Here is a 14,468-nt window from a genome sequence, read left to right on the forward strand (position 1 = left end):
AACAATAAAGAAAAGTATGGCACCAATTTCGGCCACTTTTCAGTAGTAGAATCACGTTTCATTTCTGCAATAATTTTTCTTTTCTGCTTTTTCTTTCCTTTCTTTTATGTTCTTGTTTAGTTTCATCATTCTACCCTTCAGTTTTTCCATCTTTATACATTATTTCATAAAACTTATTTAAAACCAGAATAAATTTTTGCCACAGTCTCAACTCAATTCAGGCTTTTCCTATTTATTTTCATCAAAATTCCAGATAATCTTTTTTTAGTAATAGATACTCCAAACCATCCCAAAAAGAGTAGAAAATAACCATTTAAAAGGGTATATACTCTATTAAAAAAAAAAAAAAAAAAAGGACTTACAAACTGTATTGTTATCCTAACTCTAGTCACCTACTTTTGGTGGAAACCTCATACCTTTCTTGATCCGTAAAGCTTCTGAAATTTTTCCTCCTCCTACTTTTTGAAATACATAACAATTAATCAAAGTTCCCCATCATTGTTTATTACTTGATATAACTCTGTGAAGCTGCAGCAAAGTTTTATTTACAAAGCAATCTTCAAGATGATGGCTGGTATCCATATCCTACATTATGCATTGGAATGATACACGCCCCAACAAGTTTATTTTCATCACCAAAATGATCAACACAATCAGATTCTAGGGCTTGAGATGGAAGATTATGCTTTCATTTGTTTTATATAGATTCAAAACCTAGTAACTGTTGATTATAACTGGTTAAAGTAATTGGTTTATAATAATAATTGATTCGCTAATAATTGGTTTATATTAATAACTGCTGCTCTCCAAATTAAAAAAAAAATCAATGTAAAATATATACTGTAAGTATTAATTAAAAAAAGTGCACTGCTATTTTAGTTGCTAAAAAGGAGGAGCCATAAACGTGCTAAAAAGAAGGAGCCTTAAAAAAAATGATTTTTGGTGCCTACATTTTCGTGGAAATAAAATTTGCTATAAAGAAAGAGGTATAAATGTGTTTTATTGAATTTTAAAAACTGTAAAAGTTGGAATAACTATACAGAAGGCAAAATGGTGCAAGTATTTCGGAGGACTCACAACCAAACAACCGATTTTCAATTCAAATTCATTGTTATCAAAAATACTATTATTATTAATAATAATATTTATTTTGTATTTTGTACTTTTAAATTCTATTTTTTGTGGTGATGACACTTGTCATCCCAAAGATTCTTTTGCCTCTCCTATTATATATAGATAGATCTTTCTTTTTCCGCTGTAGGCTCATTATCTATTGAGTTTCAGATGGTGCATCATTAGTGGTTTCTCAAAATTTATTAATTATTAAAAAGGAAAAGTGCTAAAGAAAAATATCTGAAGATATAAAAAAAGAAAAAAGAAACAAAATCTTGTCCTCTCAAAGTTGTAACTAGCACCATTTCACATTTTATCTAGTTATCTTATTTATTTTCCGTTGCAGGCTCATTATTCATTGAGTTCCAAATGGTGCATCATTAACTGTTCCTCCGAAACTTCTAAATTATTAAAAAGGAAAAGCGCTAAACAAAAATATCTTTATTAGATAAAAGAAAACGAAACAAAATTTTTGTCCTCTCAAAGTTGTAACTACTTACTAGCACCGCTTCACATTTATCTAGTTATCTTTCTTTTTCCGTTGTAGGCTCATTATTTATCGAGTTTCAAATGGTACATCATTAGTTATTCTTCAAAAATTTCTAGATTTATTAAAAAGAAAAAGTACTAAAGAAAAATATCTTTAGATTAAAAGAAAATCTTAGCCCTCTCAAAGTTTTACTACTTACTAGCACCACTTCACATTTTATTTATTATATATATATATTCCCAGTATTTTCACTAATCACTAGAGTATTTTTCTGTAATGTTTGGGTGACATTAAACTTTCCCCCCTATAAAAAGGGAAGTGTGTCCTTTTCCATTCAAACAACAAAGATCAACTGCCTGTAAATAACTGATTCCTTCTTCTCTGATCCAAATCAAGAAACTAACCCAATACACAAATGCCCCCAACTTCTTGTTCTTGAACCAAATCTGTATATAAAAAAAATAAAAAAATAAATAAAAAATGAATTTGAATTCCATTAAAGTGGAAGGTAATGCATGTGATGATAATGGAGCATCATCATCATCATCAGGGGGTGTACATAAGGTATGCTTGCCACCACACAGGACAACATTTCAGAAACTAAGGCAAAGGTTGTCAGAAATATTTTTCCCTGATGATCCACTACACAGGTTCAAGAACCAAACGGGGTTGAGGAAATTTGTATTGGGTCTACAGTTTTTCTTTCCTGTATTTGAATGGGGTCCTAAGTATAATCTCAACCTTTTAAGGTCTGATATTATTGCTGGCATAACTATTGCTAGCCTTTCTATCCCTCAAGGAATCAGTTACGCAAAACTTGCTAATTTGCCCCCTATTATTGGGTTATGTAAGTGTCGCCACCACTCTTTTTGTTTTTTTGTTTTTTCCCCCGGTTTTCGTCGCCACTAACACTATCACTTTTTGTGACGACCGCAATTGAATTATACTATGTATATATGTTGAATGTTACTTTTTATACATGTATATATATATATTAGACATTGAGTCAAGCCCTGGGTATGAAAAATCCAGGGTACCGGACACTGGATGGGAAACAAGAAAAAAAATATGAGACATTGGATCTCCTTCCTTATGTGTGGAACCCTTACTTTTTGTGACGACTAAGGCAATCGTCACGTAAAAGTGGCCATGAAAAATTCTCATTTCTTCTATGTTATAACACATGTTTGCCACTAAAACTATCACTTACTATAGACATATGACAAATGTTACTTTTTATACATAGTACATTAAATTTTGAATGTCCGTAATGAAATTCCTTGCTATGTCAGAGGTTGCTTTTTATACATTTATTATATTAAATTTCGAATGCCTGTGTGGAACCCTTGCTTTTTTTTTTTTTTTTTGTGACAAATTGAGGCGATCGTCACAGTGGCCATGAAAAATTTTCATTTCTTCTAACACATGGTCGCCACTAAAACTATCGCGTACTATATACATATGTCAGATGATGCTTTTTATACATATGTATTAAACTTTCGAACGCCCTTGGTTGCAACTGTGTGGAACTGTTACTATTTGTGACGACTAAGGCAATTGTCACGAATAGTCACCGTGAAAAATTCTCATTTCTTGTAACACATGGTCGCTGCTAAAAATATCACTTAATATGTATATATGTCTGATACTGCTTCTTATACATATATATTAGATTTTGAATGCCCTTGGCGAAATTCCTTGCCACTGTGTGGAACACTTACTTTTTGTAATGACTAAGGCAATTTGTCACGTAAAGTGGCCATGAAAAATTCTCATTTCTTGTAGTTCGTAGTCATTAATTTAAGGTGGAATGGATTTTTGTGACAGATTCAAGCTTTGTACCCCCATTAATATATTCGATTTTGGGAAGTTCAAGACACTTAGCTGTTGGTCCGGTATCCATAGCCTCACTTGTGATGGGAACAATGCTCAGCCAAGCAGTTCAATACAGCAAAGAGCCAACTTTGTATCTTCAACTTGCTTTCACATCAACCCTTTTTGCAGGATTGTTGCAAGCTGCAATGGGTTTCTTCAGGTATGGTACTCTGTTCATGAACTTTTTCTTTTACAATTTTAGTATAAACAGTGTTACACTAAGTGATTTTTCTTTACTTCATAAGGAATTTAATTATTCAAGCAAACTTTCCATTTCCACTATCAATGTTACTGTTGAGTAGCAAAGTGGAAACAAACTTTTAGGAAAAGATATACCAAAAGAATCATTTAGCAGAAACATCAGGCACTTTTGCTGAGAACGCAAAACATGAAGGGGAAAAAATGAACAGATGGTTTGAACCACCTTCAAAAGTAACACATATACAGTTTGCAAAAAGAAAAGAATAGAGTGGAAAAGGTTATGGATTCCAAGGTTGACAAACTGAAATTGTAGATATTTACCTGCACTTTTAGAATCTCAATTAACCAGTAAGGCAGTAAGCATAATTTATAAAATATTTTCATAGAAACTTTTACCTGACCAAGACTTAAACATATGAAACCTATGCACTAATGTCATGATACTCTTTGATTGTCACTTGGGATTTTGTATCTGGTAACGTCTTACGTCCAGGGGCTGATGGAGCTGTATAAATTTATGTGTAAAACTTCACTAAACTTGCAATAAATAGTAGATATGAATCAATAACTCTAAGAACATAACGGTTTAAAAGCTAAGAACCTTAAATGTTGAATCCATAGAGCTAAAATCCTAAATCTGCCTCTGCTTAAGTCTATACGCGAAAAGTAATTACTTGAGTATCATACATAATTTCAGATCAACATACTCAAATGCAGATACAAATTGTTCTGCTCCCGATTTGCTTACAGATGGAATCGACTTAACATTCGATAACTTGCAGATTAGGATTCATCATTGACTTTCTCTCGAAGGCCACTCTACTAGGGTTCATGGCTGGTGCAGCAGTCATTGTCTCTTTGCAACAACTGAAAGGGTTGCTAGGGATAGTCCACTTCACAAACAAGATGCAAATAGTTCCTGTTTTGACTTCGGTTTTCACGCACAAAGATGAGGTTAGAAGCTTCCTCCAATAATGAGCTCTTATGGGATAATATTGCAGAAAAGATATACTATTCTAAGGCTATTGAAGGTATAAAATTATTATTGTAACTCTGCAATATTTGTTTGCAGTGGTCTTGGCAAACTGTTCTTATGGGTGTTTGTTTCCTCGTCTTCCTGCTGACTACAAGGCATATCGTAAGTTTTTTGGTTTATGTGGATGAGAAAGTTGCTTTGATGCTCACCTCCTTATTCTCTTTTGATAATCGTAGTGTCCGGACCGGCTTCCACGCACCTTGACTAGTTCACAAGATATCTGCTATCTCCCACTAGCAACAGGTACGAGATAACTCTGTTGAGGCTTAGACAGATGGCAAAAAGATACTAGGCGATTTCTTTCCATCTGTCTTAGCCTTGGTGGATAGAGTTACCTGGTACCTCTTGCTAGTGGGAGGTAGCAGATATCCTAGGAATTAGTTGAGGTGCGCGCAAGCTGGACCTGGCCCGATCACCATATTCTAATTAATGATCTTCCACCATACAACAGAGTGCAAGGAACCCGAAACTTTTCTGGATTTCAGCAGCAGCTCCATTAGTATCAGTTATTCTCTCAACTGTCATAGCTTACGCAATTAAATCTCAGACTCATGCGATTCAAACTGTGAGTAACATGCATCATTACTACTTTCATCCGTTATTAAATTTTAGACGCACGAGACTAAGATTCTTTTGCTGCACAGATTGGACACCTGCCAAAGGGGATAAATCCACCATCAGTGAACATGTTACATTTTGGTGGCCCTCACCTGGCTCTTGCTCTCAAAGTTGGCATTATAACTGGAGTCTTAGCGCTCACAGTAAGTGAATACTAACTACTACTACTAGCATTTTATTTCCTCAGAGAAAGAAAGGGAGGAGATTTGTGGTTGACATATACAGCCCTGCAGGAAGGGATTGCAGTGGGAAGGACATTTGCTGCTATGGAGAATTACCAAGTTGATGGTAACAAGGAAATGATAGCTCTTGGACTCATGAACATGGTTGGCTCTTGTGCTTCCTGCTTTGTCACCACGGGTACAAGCCAAGCAACATTCTTCTTTTCAGATTTTGCTTTAGCTCAGGGGTTTTAGTTTAATTACATTTCTGGTGCTGTAAAAAATAATAGCCGACATATATGTTTTGTATATTATATACATAGCCAGTGTCTAGGTTTTAGTTGTCTCGCTTAGTTTCCTCTTTTTCTTATTCCAATTAAAATTCAATGTTGCAGGATCATTTTCTCGATCTGCTGTAAGTTACAATGCTGGAGGAAAAACTGTCGTCTCAAATATAGTAATGGCAGCAACTGTGCTTATCACCTTGCTGTTTCTCATGCCATTGTTCCATTACACCCCTAACCTCATCTTGGCAGCAATTATTATAACAGCGGTGATCGGCCTAATCGATTATCAAGGTGCATTCCGTTTATGGAAAGTTGACAAACTAGATTGTGTGGCGTGCTTGTCTTCCTTTTTTGGCGTTCTTTTCATCTCAGTGCCTATTGGACTAGCAATTGCAGTAAGCTTAATTCTCCTCAGAAATCTCAATCCAATATTTCTACTTCTCATATCTAATGTACTAATATTTTGTTCATGGAAAAAACTTCAGGTTGGTGTTTCAGTTTTCAAGATCCTATTGCATGTTACTAGGCCAAATACTAATGTCTTGGGATACATTTCTAGTACTCGATCATTTCAAAGCCTAAGCAGATACAGCACAGCTGTTAGGATTCCTTCTTTCCTTATCATAGCTGTTGAGGCTCCTTTCTACTTTGCAAATTCTACCTACCTACAAGAAAGGTAAGTGTAATAGTAGTAAAGTTGTTAAATGTTTGTTATATTAGAGTTGTATCAACTAAAAGTTAACAAATGTAACTACAGGACATTGAGATGGATTCGAGAAGAGGAAGCGAGGATCAAAGCCAACAACGAACCTCCAATCAAATGTGTAATCATTGACATGACAGGTTGGTTGAAAAGGAGAACACACCAATCTGCGCTTGTTTTCTTTAACCAGTAATCTACAGGTCTCGTAACGGATTTTGGGGTTTCCCTTCTGCAGCTGTGACAGCTATAGACACTAGTGGCATTGATACAATATGCGAACTAAGAAGATTACTTGAGAAAAGATCACTTAAGGTAAAATTTTCATTTGTCAATAAGCTTCTGTTTTCGCGATTGTGTTGTCCTTTCTTTACTTGCTCGTTTATGCTTTGATGTCTACGGCTGCAGCTTGTGCTGGCAAATCCAGTTGGAAACGTTATGGAAAAGCTGTTTAACTCAAATTCTCTTGAGGCCTTTGGATTAGACGGATTATATCTAACAGTTTCTGAAGCTGTGGACGATATTTCATCTTCTTGGAAGCCTGAAAAGCCGGAAAAGCCTGAACCATTAACTATATGAGTTTTGTACTATCCTGTCAAAAAGAAAAAGGAGGTGGGATTTTGGATGGAGACAAGAAGGATTAACAATCTGAAGTTTTGGGGGTAACTTGATTTTTGTTCTAAGCTCTACGTAGAAGAGAATTTTGACGTATATTATTTATCTTTATCTAGAATGAAGAGAAAGCATATATGCATGTATCTAAGTTGGTTTACCCATGTTTGTACATAATTTAGGAAGGGGCTATCTATCTTCTTTTCTGTTTAGGAATAACAAAGAGCTATTATTTTTTCTTGTCTCGTCTTGCCATTTGTTTGCTCTCTCTGGAAATCAAGAAGAAACTAAAAACTACTCCCTCCCTCCCACATTAGTTGTCCACGTTATTAAAAATATTCATCCCAAAATACCTATCCATTTACAAAATCAAGATATAATTAATTAAATTTTTCCTATTTTGCCCTTAACGTTAATTGTTTTTTAAAGTAACCAATATTAATTAGAGTGCAATTTATGGAGAGAGATAAAGGTGATGTAAAAATACATTTTTATTTATGAGTTCTTAAAGGACGCGTAAAGGGAAAAGTGGACAAGTAATATGGGAGGGAGGGAGTAATAATCAGCAGATTACTCTTTTCACTTCCCTCATCAAGGTCAAACTTCTTTGCTTCCTTTTCCATCTCTGTAAATCATCTTTCGAAAAGAAAAGAAAAAACACAACCATTTCGGCCATCTTCCCAAACTTGCAATTAATTTGTTTTTGAGAAGGGAAGTAGGAGAGGATGGGAATGGAACAATTAATGATAAAATTAATGGACGAATTATTGAAGAAATATATAGTGAAGCCATAGTATTTAATCCTGTTCCTTTATTGCTTCTAAGCCGAGTTCAAAGTGTATTTAACTATCAGACAAACTAACAGGTCAACTAAATTCATTAAGAGAAAGTATACGCATTCAATTTAAATTTTGATGCAATGTTTTTCTATCAGACGTTCTTCAATCATCATTCAGTATTCTTCTTATACCACTAATATTACAAAGTCAAAAGAGACATCTTAGGAGGAGACCAGGAACAAGAAGCATCAAACAATTTTCAATTACTGTATCAGAAGAATTACAAAAGTACATTGACTGCAACACCTACAACATGCAATATACAAATAAAAAACCTTACGAATGCTTTCTGAGTGCTTAGCATAAAGCTTGCCAAACACAGTCGTTCTCATTAAGAACTGCTACTTCATTCTAAGTCTCCTCAAGTTGTACATAAAATGTCTGAGAACTTCTCTGCTTAGCTTGTTTCCTGTCCAGCGTTTCAATCTCCCAACACATTCGACATGACATTTTTAGAAGCTTCAAATGTCAGATCAGAAGACGAACTTGTAAACAAACAAGCTTATCCAGATCAGGGAAACAACATCACAAAATCGGAAGACAATTGTTCTTGCTCTTGTGCTTCAACTCAGTCAAACATCTGCACATTTTAATGCAACCCAAAAAGTTAGTCATAATAGCAGAATCAGAACCCTGTCTAGTTTTTATACACGCTGTGGCATGTGAACTTCCAATAGATGCAAATCATCATAATATACTAAAGTCATATAGTGGTGAGTGGCTCTTCTAATATGGATGATAAATAGTTGTCAAATTAAGATTTTCTCTTTTTGACAAGTATAAGATAATTTTATTTCATGAGAAAATAGTCAAATGCCCCCTCAACGTATACTCGGATTAATTATGACGCACCCAACCTTTGCGGGCGACCTATTACCCCCCGCCCCCGGCCATATTTTTTCTGTATCTTTGTACCCTTTTCCGATTGACATGGCACAAAAAAAATTAGATGACCAGTTGCACAAGGGAGAGTGTTGCACACTCTCCGCCACGTCAGTGCCACGTTGGAACTTTCTAAATTTTAATTTTATATTCTTTTCCTTTCTTTTTTTCATTTGATTTTTCTTTTATTAATTATATTTACACTAATTAACCTCTAATTAACCATTAAACCCTCCATTAATTTTATCTTCTTCATCACTAAACCCTTCTTCTTCTTCTTCATTTCAAGAAATCAATCAACCCATTTTCTTCCTCCATTAACACACACACATTCAATTTCATCATCAATCATAAATATCTTTTCAACAAATCAACCAACCCATATTCTTTCTCCATTAACACACACACATTCAACCCATTTGCTTCCTCCATTAACACACACATTCAATTTCATCATCAATCATACATATCTTTTCAAGAAATCAACCAACCCATTTTCTTCCTCCATTAACACACACACATTCAACCCATTTTCTTCCTCCATTAACACACACACATTCAATTTCATCATCAATCATACATATCTTTTCAAGAAATCAACCAACCCATTTTCTTCCTCCAGTAACACACACACATTCAACCCATTTTCTTCCTCCATTAACACACACACATTCAATTTCATCATCAATCATACATATCTTTTCAAGAAATCAACTTATTTGGGTTCAAGAATTTCTCTTCCACGGGGCTGCTTCTTCTCTTTTCTTAAAAAAGCTTCTTCTCTTTTCTTAAAAAAGACCAACTTCCGGCGGCGGTGGTGGGGCAATGGCCGCTCGTCAGTGGTGGTGGTGGCGCAGGAGGGGAGAAGGAGACGAAGGAAGGGGGAGGGGTCATTGGCGCAGTGGTGCAAGCAGTGGAGAGAACAGCCTCACCAAGAGTACGCACGGGCTCGGTGCTGCCGACACAAGCCGACGGTCCATCGACGGTGTCAATGCCCTAGAGATATCGGGGACAAATCGGCTCGCCAAAAGTCGTTTCGAGTTCAGGGCTAAAGCTTCTCTTAGGAGAATCCCTTCTACACTCGACTTAAAGGCACCTACGAACTCACTCATAAGGAAACTCATCAAGTAGGTGAAGCCAAATCGTACTAAAGACAATGAAAAAATGTCGAAAATGATCGATTTCCAAAAAATTGGAGATGAAGGAAGAGGGTCGTTGGGACGGTGCGCTCGCCGGCGATGAAGTCGAAAAGAAGAGAGGGAGGGAGTAAAAGTAAAAAATGAGATAGAAAAAAAAAAAAAAAAAAGGAAAAATTAATTAAAAATACATATATATTATGAAAAGATATATTAAAAATAAAATTTTAATACTTGTTTAATAAAATTTAGAAAGTTCCAACGTGGCACTGACGTGGCGCCGATGTGGCAGAGAGTGTGCAACTGGTCATCTAACTTTTTTTGTGCCACGTCAGCTGAAAAGGGTACAAAAATATAGAAAAAATAAGGCCGGGGGGTAATAGGTCGCCCGCAAAAGTTAGGTGCGTCATAATTAATCCGAGTATACGTTGAGGGGGCATTTGACTATTTTCTCTTTATTTCATAAAACAACAGTACCAATATGATACTGCAGATCAGTACAAAAAATTACTGGAATTAAATCCCTTATAACCGGAGCGAGTCTAAGAATTCCAGCATAACATCAGCGACAAAATAAAAAAGGCATTACACCAAATCTTAAGATGCTGAATAGATCTATTTCTTACAAAAGCAATTATTCCTCCCTACCCTCAAAGCACCTACGATTTCTTCAAGCCATATTGTCCGCACGATACAAAGGGATTTGCTCATCCATGTCTTCGTTTGGCTTCTCCTCACTGACTGACCCTGCATTTAGATTCTCTCAGTACTAATTGACAAATTCTACTCACAAGCCTAAAAGATAACTAAAACATAATCGGAAGGAGAAGCACAACAGATGGCGGCTAATATTCCTCTTCTGTTTTCTGAAGCTCACTGCTGCGCCATTATGGGAAATGCTAAAAAGAAGTGATACACAGTGCTTTTGGGAAGTGAGATGTAACCTGACCTGACTCTATTCAAGCTAAAACAGAATCATCCAATGTTGTTAAAAGCAAATGTTCAATTGCTCTATGTAATTTATGCCAAAGTAGCAGTAACCATCAACTGCACCAATGTCTTCTACTTCAGCCTCACCTCCCATTCATCTTTTCTGACCTACTCTCTTTTAACAAATTTATTGCTGCAACTACTGCTCTAATTTATTGACAAACCTAGTGCATCACACATGGACATCAAGTACCAAATACCAATTTGTACCCAAAGAACCCAGAGAGGCACAAGATGCTCATGAATTATACATGCTATCCCATTTTCACTATGACTACGACAAGCTGTGATCTGAGACCTAGAAAGAGGAAATATCAAAAAGTTTACCAATATAGTAGAAGACATTGACAAAGATCTTCATACTCTATGCAATGGTGAAGAGAAATGAGGTGTTAACAAATCTCCAGAGATATACAACAGCCAATGCATAAATATCTCAAGCACTTCAACTTTAGAATATAAATAAATGACCCAAAAATAAAAGGGAAATAGCAGTAGTTAGCATCATAATCAAAGAGGCTTCAACTACCAGGATCCTAAAAGAAGATAAAATAGTGTGTAGGGTTGAAAGATGCCAGGACAAAGTGATAGTGTTCAGGCCAATGATATGAAAAGATGAAATAACAAAAAGAAGCTGTTCTCAGTCAGAAATTATTCAAAATGGAGGAAAAGGAGCTTACTTGATCGGAATCTTGAAATTGGAATTTCTAGTAATTCACGTCTTATGCACAAGTATTCACCTAACAATGCCATCACCGCAAGCCCAGTAACATTCACAACCCACCATGTTACTGAAGAAGGCCAACCTCCATAGATAATACATATTAAAAGATGGATGATGTAGAGACTTGCTGAAAAATCTAAGCACTTCTTTGCCCTCTCAATCAAATAAAGTAAAAAGCCAGCTCTGCATATTGTGACAAGAAAAATATTCAATTATGCATGTTGAACCAGATTTTCTGGAAAGCTAAGAAGCCATTCACAGAATATAAATTTTCTTCATCCAAGACCAGCATGCGTAAGAAAACCTACATAAAAGTAACGGAAGTACAAATTGGAGAGATAAAATAAGTATCATGATATTTCATTGACCACTCCTTTTTTGGCTTATTTACAGTTCCATTTCCAATTTCTTTTCTTCGCTAGGGTTAGCTCCTTGGCCTTTCTATTACCCTTTCCACCCATTTCTACGGCAAACATAAGAATATAAGATATAGTAATGACTCAACCAGTTAAATAATTCAACATCAAAGATCAAAGTTGACATGCTGTAAAACACTGATGACATCTCTTTAAACTACCATTGCTGAATCCTGCTGCACCTTTTTATATATAAACCCAACCTTAATATACAATCATACAAAACGGATCAGAAGTACACCGGAAATTTTAAAGGAGAAAAAAGAAACTTGCTTACTTAGGAGATATGAACATTAGTCTGCTTTCAATCACTATGGGAAAACGCTATCAAAAATAATAAAATACTAATATGTTTTTCAACACGAAAGTCTTCCCAAGTCTTCCCTATTCAAACTCAATTTCTTCTTTCTAGTTTGGATCATGGGAGGGTGGACAGACCACTTATGGTAGTAAACAACCAATTCTACTTAGTTATTTTCTTTGCTATGCATCTATGGCCCTATAACAAAAATAGGATTATCAAATAATAAACGAAACGACGAGATCACACCAAATCGATGTTACATAAAATGGGACTTTTCGTAGTTATGTAACGATGGATTTAAAGATACGGTACAATAAAAATTTAAGTAACAATCAAAACAAACATTGTATTTAAAATAACAATACAGTACAATATGAATTTAGATCCGGAAAAAAGCAAAGAAATTGAAGAGAGCAATAAAACAAAGTTTCAACAATATGAAAAAAAAAAAAAAAAAAAAAAAAAGAGAGAGAAATCTCACCCTGCAATTGAAGTGAGAATGAATGAAGCAATAACACACCATCCAGTTACAGTGGAAGCAGTAACAGTTGCATAATCAAAGAAATAAACAAGACTCATTCGAGAAACACGTGTCCCCACAAGAATTACCATGAATATCCCAAGCGTCAAATAATATAAACATTGAAAACACACAATCTGTGCAACAATAAGCCATGGATCCCACACTGCCGTTCCATAGAACATGTCTGTATAATTCCAATTCCTCTAAAAAAAAAAAATGGCACTAAATCACAATTCAAAATCGATTTTTTTTTTTTTTTTACAATAAATTGGTTGAGTTCAATTGAAGTAAATTCAAAGGAAAGAGTAATTGGGAATTGGGATCAGAAACAGAGGAGAAACCCTAATTTCGTCAGGTTCGGGTCGGGTTTCTTGAAATTTGGAAAATGAAATCTAAATTGTGAATCTGAAAAAAGAGTACAAATTTGGTAAACTAACGATGATGACTTTGGTGGCACTCGTCTTTACCTGAACTCTTTTGTAAAGCGTCAATAGGACAAAGTTTAGGGGCCCATTATGTATATAGCCTAACTTATTTGTTCTTTTTTACCTTTATTTTTCCAAACATAACATATTTGTTTGATTTTCAAAATAAATTACTGTTAAAACGATAAAATAAAAAGTTTAAGAAAGACAATATAATCAAAATCAAATAAAATTTCATACATGTGGGTACATATTGTGTATGAAGAACAAAAAAAATGTGCATATGGTTGAATGGTAAAATTTCTCATTGTCAAAGAGAAGATGCGAGTTTGTTATTGTATTTTTTTCTTAAATTTCATGTATCTTTTCCTCCTTGTTATTATGTTAAAAGTTTCTCTTCGCCTATCTTTTTTACTATTGCTTTCATCTTATTATTTTCACTAATTTAGCTTTATTAGGTGTTCCATTAAAGGAACTTAGAGGAAATTAAATTAAATTGGGTCTAATATATAGGGAGCGAATATATAGAAAGAAAAATTGATACTTCCTTCATTTATTTTCCTCCTTCCCTTTTACGTTACCTTTTTAACGGAGTATCTTGTATTGTTTTTTATGTTAAAAAGCTGCTGTTAACTTAATCCAATACATGTTTTGTAAAATATTGTTATTATGTTTATATTACTTAGCTTGGAAATTACTAATGAGAATGGTTGATTGATATGTCTGCAAAGAAGATTTTGATTGATAGGCATGCAAGTAAAAGGGTTGCTAATTGTAGTTTGCTGCAATTAGGAGTGTCAATAGTACGGTTCGGGCGGTTATTTCATAAAATTTATATCGTATCAGTTTTTCGGTTATTTTATTTTGTAGAATTAAAATTAGACTTTTCGAAACCGTCTGATCATGTCGGTTTTTCTTCAGTATCGGTACGGTTGGGTCAAGTTTCGTTTTTTTTTTTTTAAAGAACATACATACTTCTGTAGGACTTTGACAAACACTCTAGATATTTTTGCTTGATTAAAAGGTGATGAATCGAAAACATAAAACACGACAAGAATAGAGATTGATCCCACTATTTTACAGTAGTGTAAATTAATGTTAAGCAAAAACAAATATATTTTAGATCGCACGAGGGG

At 34.8% G+C, this 14,468-nt stretch overlaps 2 protein-coding genes across 4 annotated transcripts; one reads left to right on the forward strand and one right to left on the reverse strand.

Moving 5' to 3' along the window:
• The first annotated feature begins 1,929 nt into the window (after positions 1-1,929).
• Positions 1,930-7,332, forward strand: LOC132055465 (probable sulfate transporter 3.4). The gene is made up of 12 exons (XM_059447306.1): positions 1,930-2,450; positions 3,431-3,638; positions 4,462-4,633; positions 4,752-4,817; positions 5,167-5,280; positions 5,360-5,476; positions 5,567-5,693; positions 5,890-6,176; positions 6,267-6,457; positions 6,539-6,624; positions 6,720-6,796; positions 6,890-7,332. The coding sequence occupies exons 1-12, from the start codon at positions 2,084-2,086 to the stop codon at positions 7,058-7,060; spliced, it is 1,983 nt and encodes a 660-aa protein (XP_059303289.1). The 5' UTR covers positions 1,930-2,083; the 3' UTR covers positions 7,061-7,332.
• A 786-nt stretch (positions 7,333-8,118) lies between these two features.
• On the reverse strand, positions 8,119-13,242 carry LOC132055466 (uncharacterized). Of its 3 annotated transcripts, none has more exons than XM_059447308.1 (4): positions 12,866-13,242; positions 11,621-11,847; positions 10,577-10,697; positions 8,119-8,512 (listed from the first exon to the last, which is right to left on the reverse strand). In XM_059447308.1, exons 1-3 carry the CDS (start codon positions 13,087-13,089, stop codon positions 10,621-10,623), a joined length of 528 nt encoding a protein of 175 aa, XP_059303291.1. In that variant the 5' UTR covers positions 13,090-13,242; the 3' UTR covers positions 8,119-8,512; positions 10,577-10,620. The 3 variants fall into 3 exon arrangements, with proteins under 3 accessions (XP_059303291.1, XP_059303290.1, XP_059303292.1); XM_059447307.1 differs by having other exon boundaries at positions 10,599-10,697; positions 12,866-13,241; XM_059447309.1 differs by lacking the exon at positions 10,577-10,697 and having other exon boundaries at positions 12,866-13,240.
• Between the last annotated feature and the right edge of the window lie 1,226 nt (positions 13,243-14,468).

The sequence above is a fragment of the Lycium ferocissimum genome, chromosome 5 (genome assembly GCF_029784015.1).
Source record: "Lycium ferocissimum isolate CSIRO_LF1 chromosome 5, AGI_CSIRO_Lferr_CH_V1, whole genome shotgun sequence".
Taxonomy (NCBI): Eukaryota; Viridiplantae; Streptophyta; class Magnoliopsida; order Solanales; family Solanaceae; genus Lycium; species Lycium ferocissimum.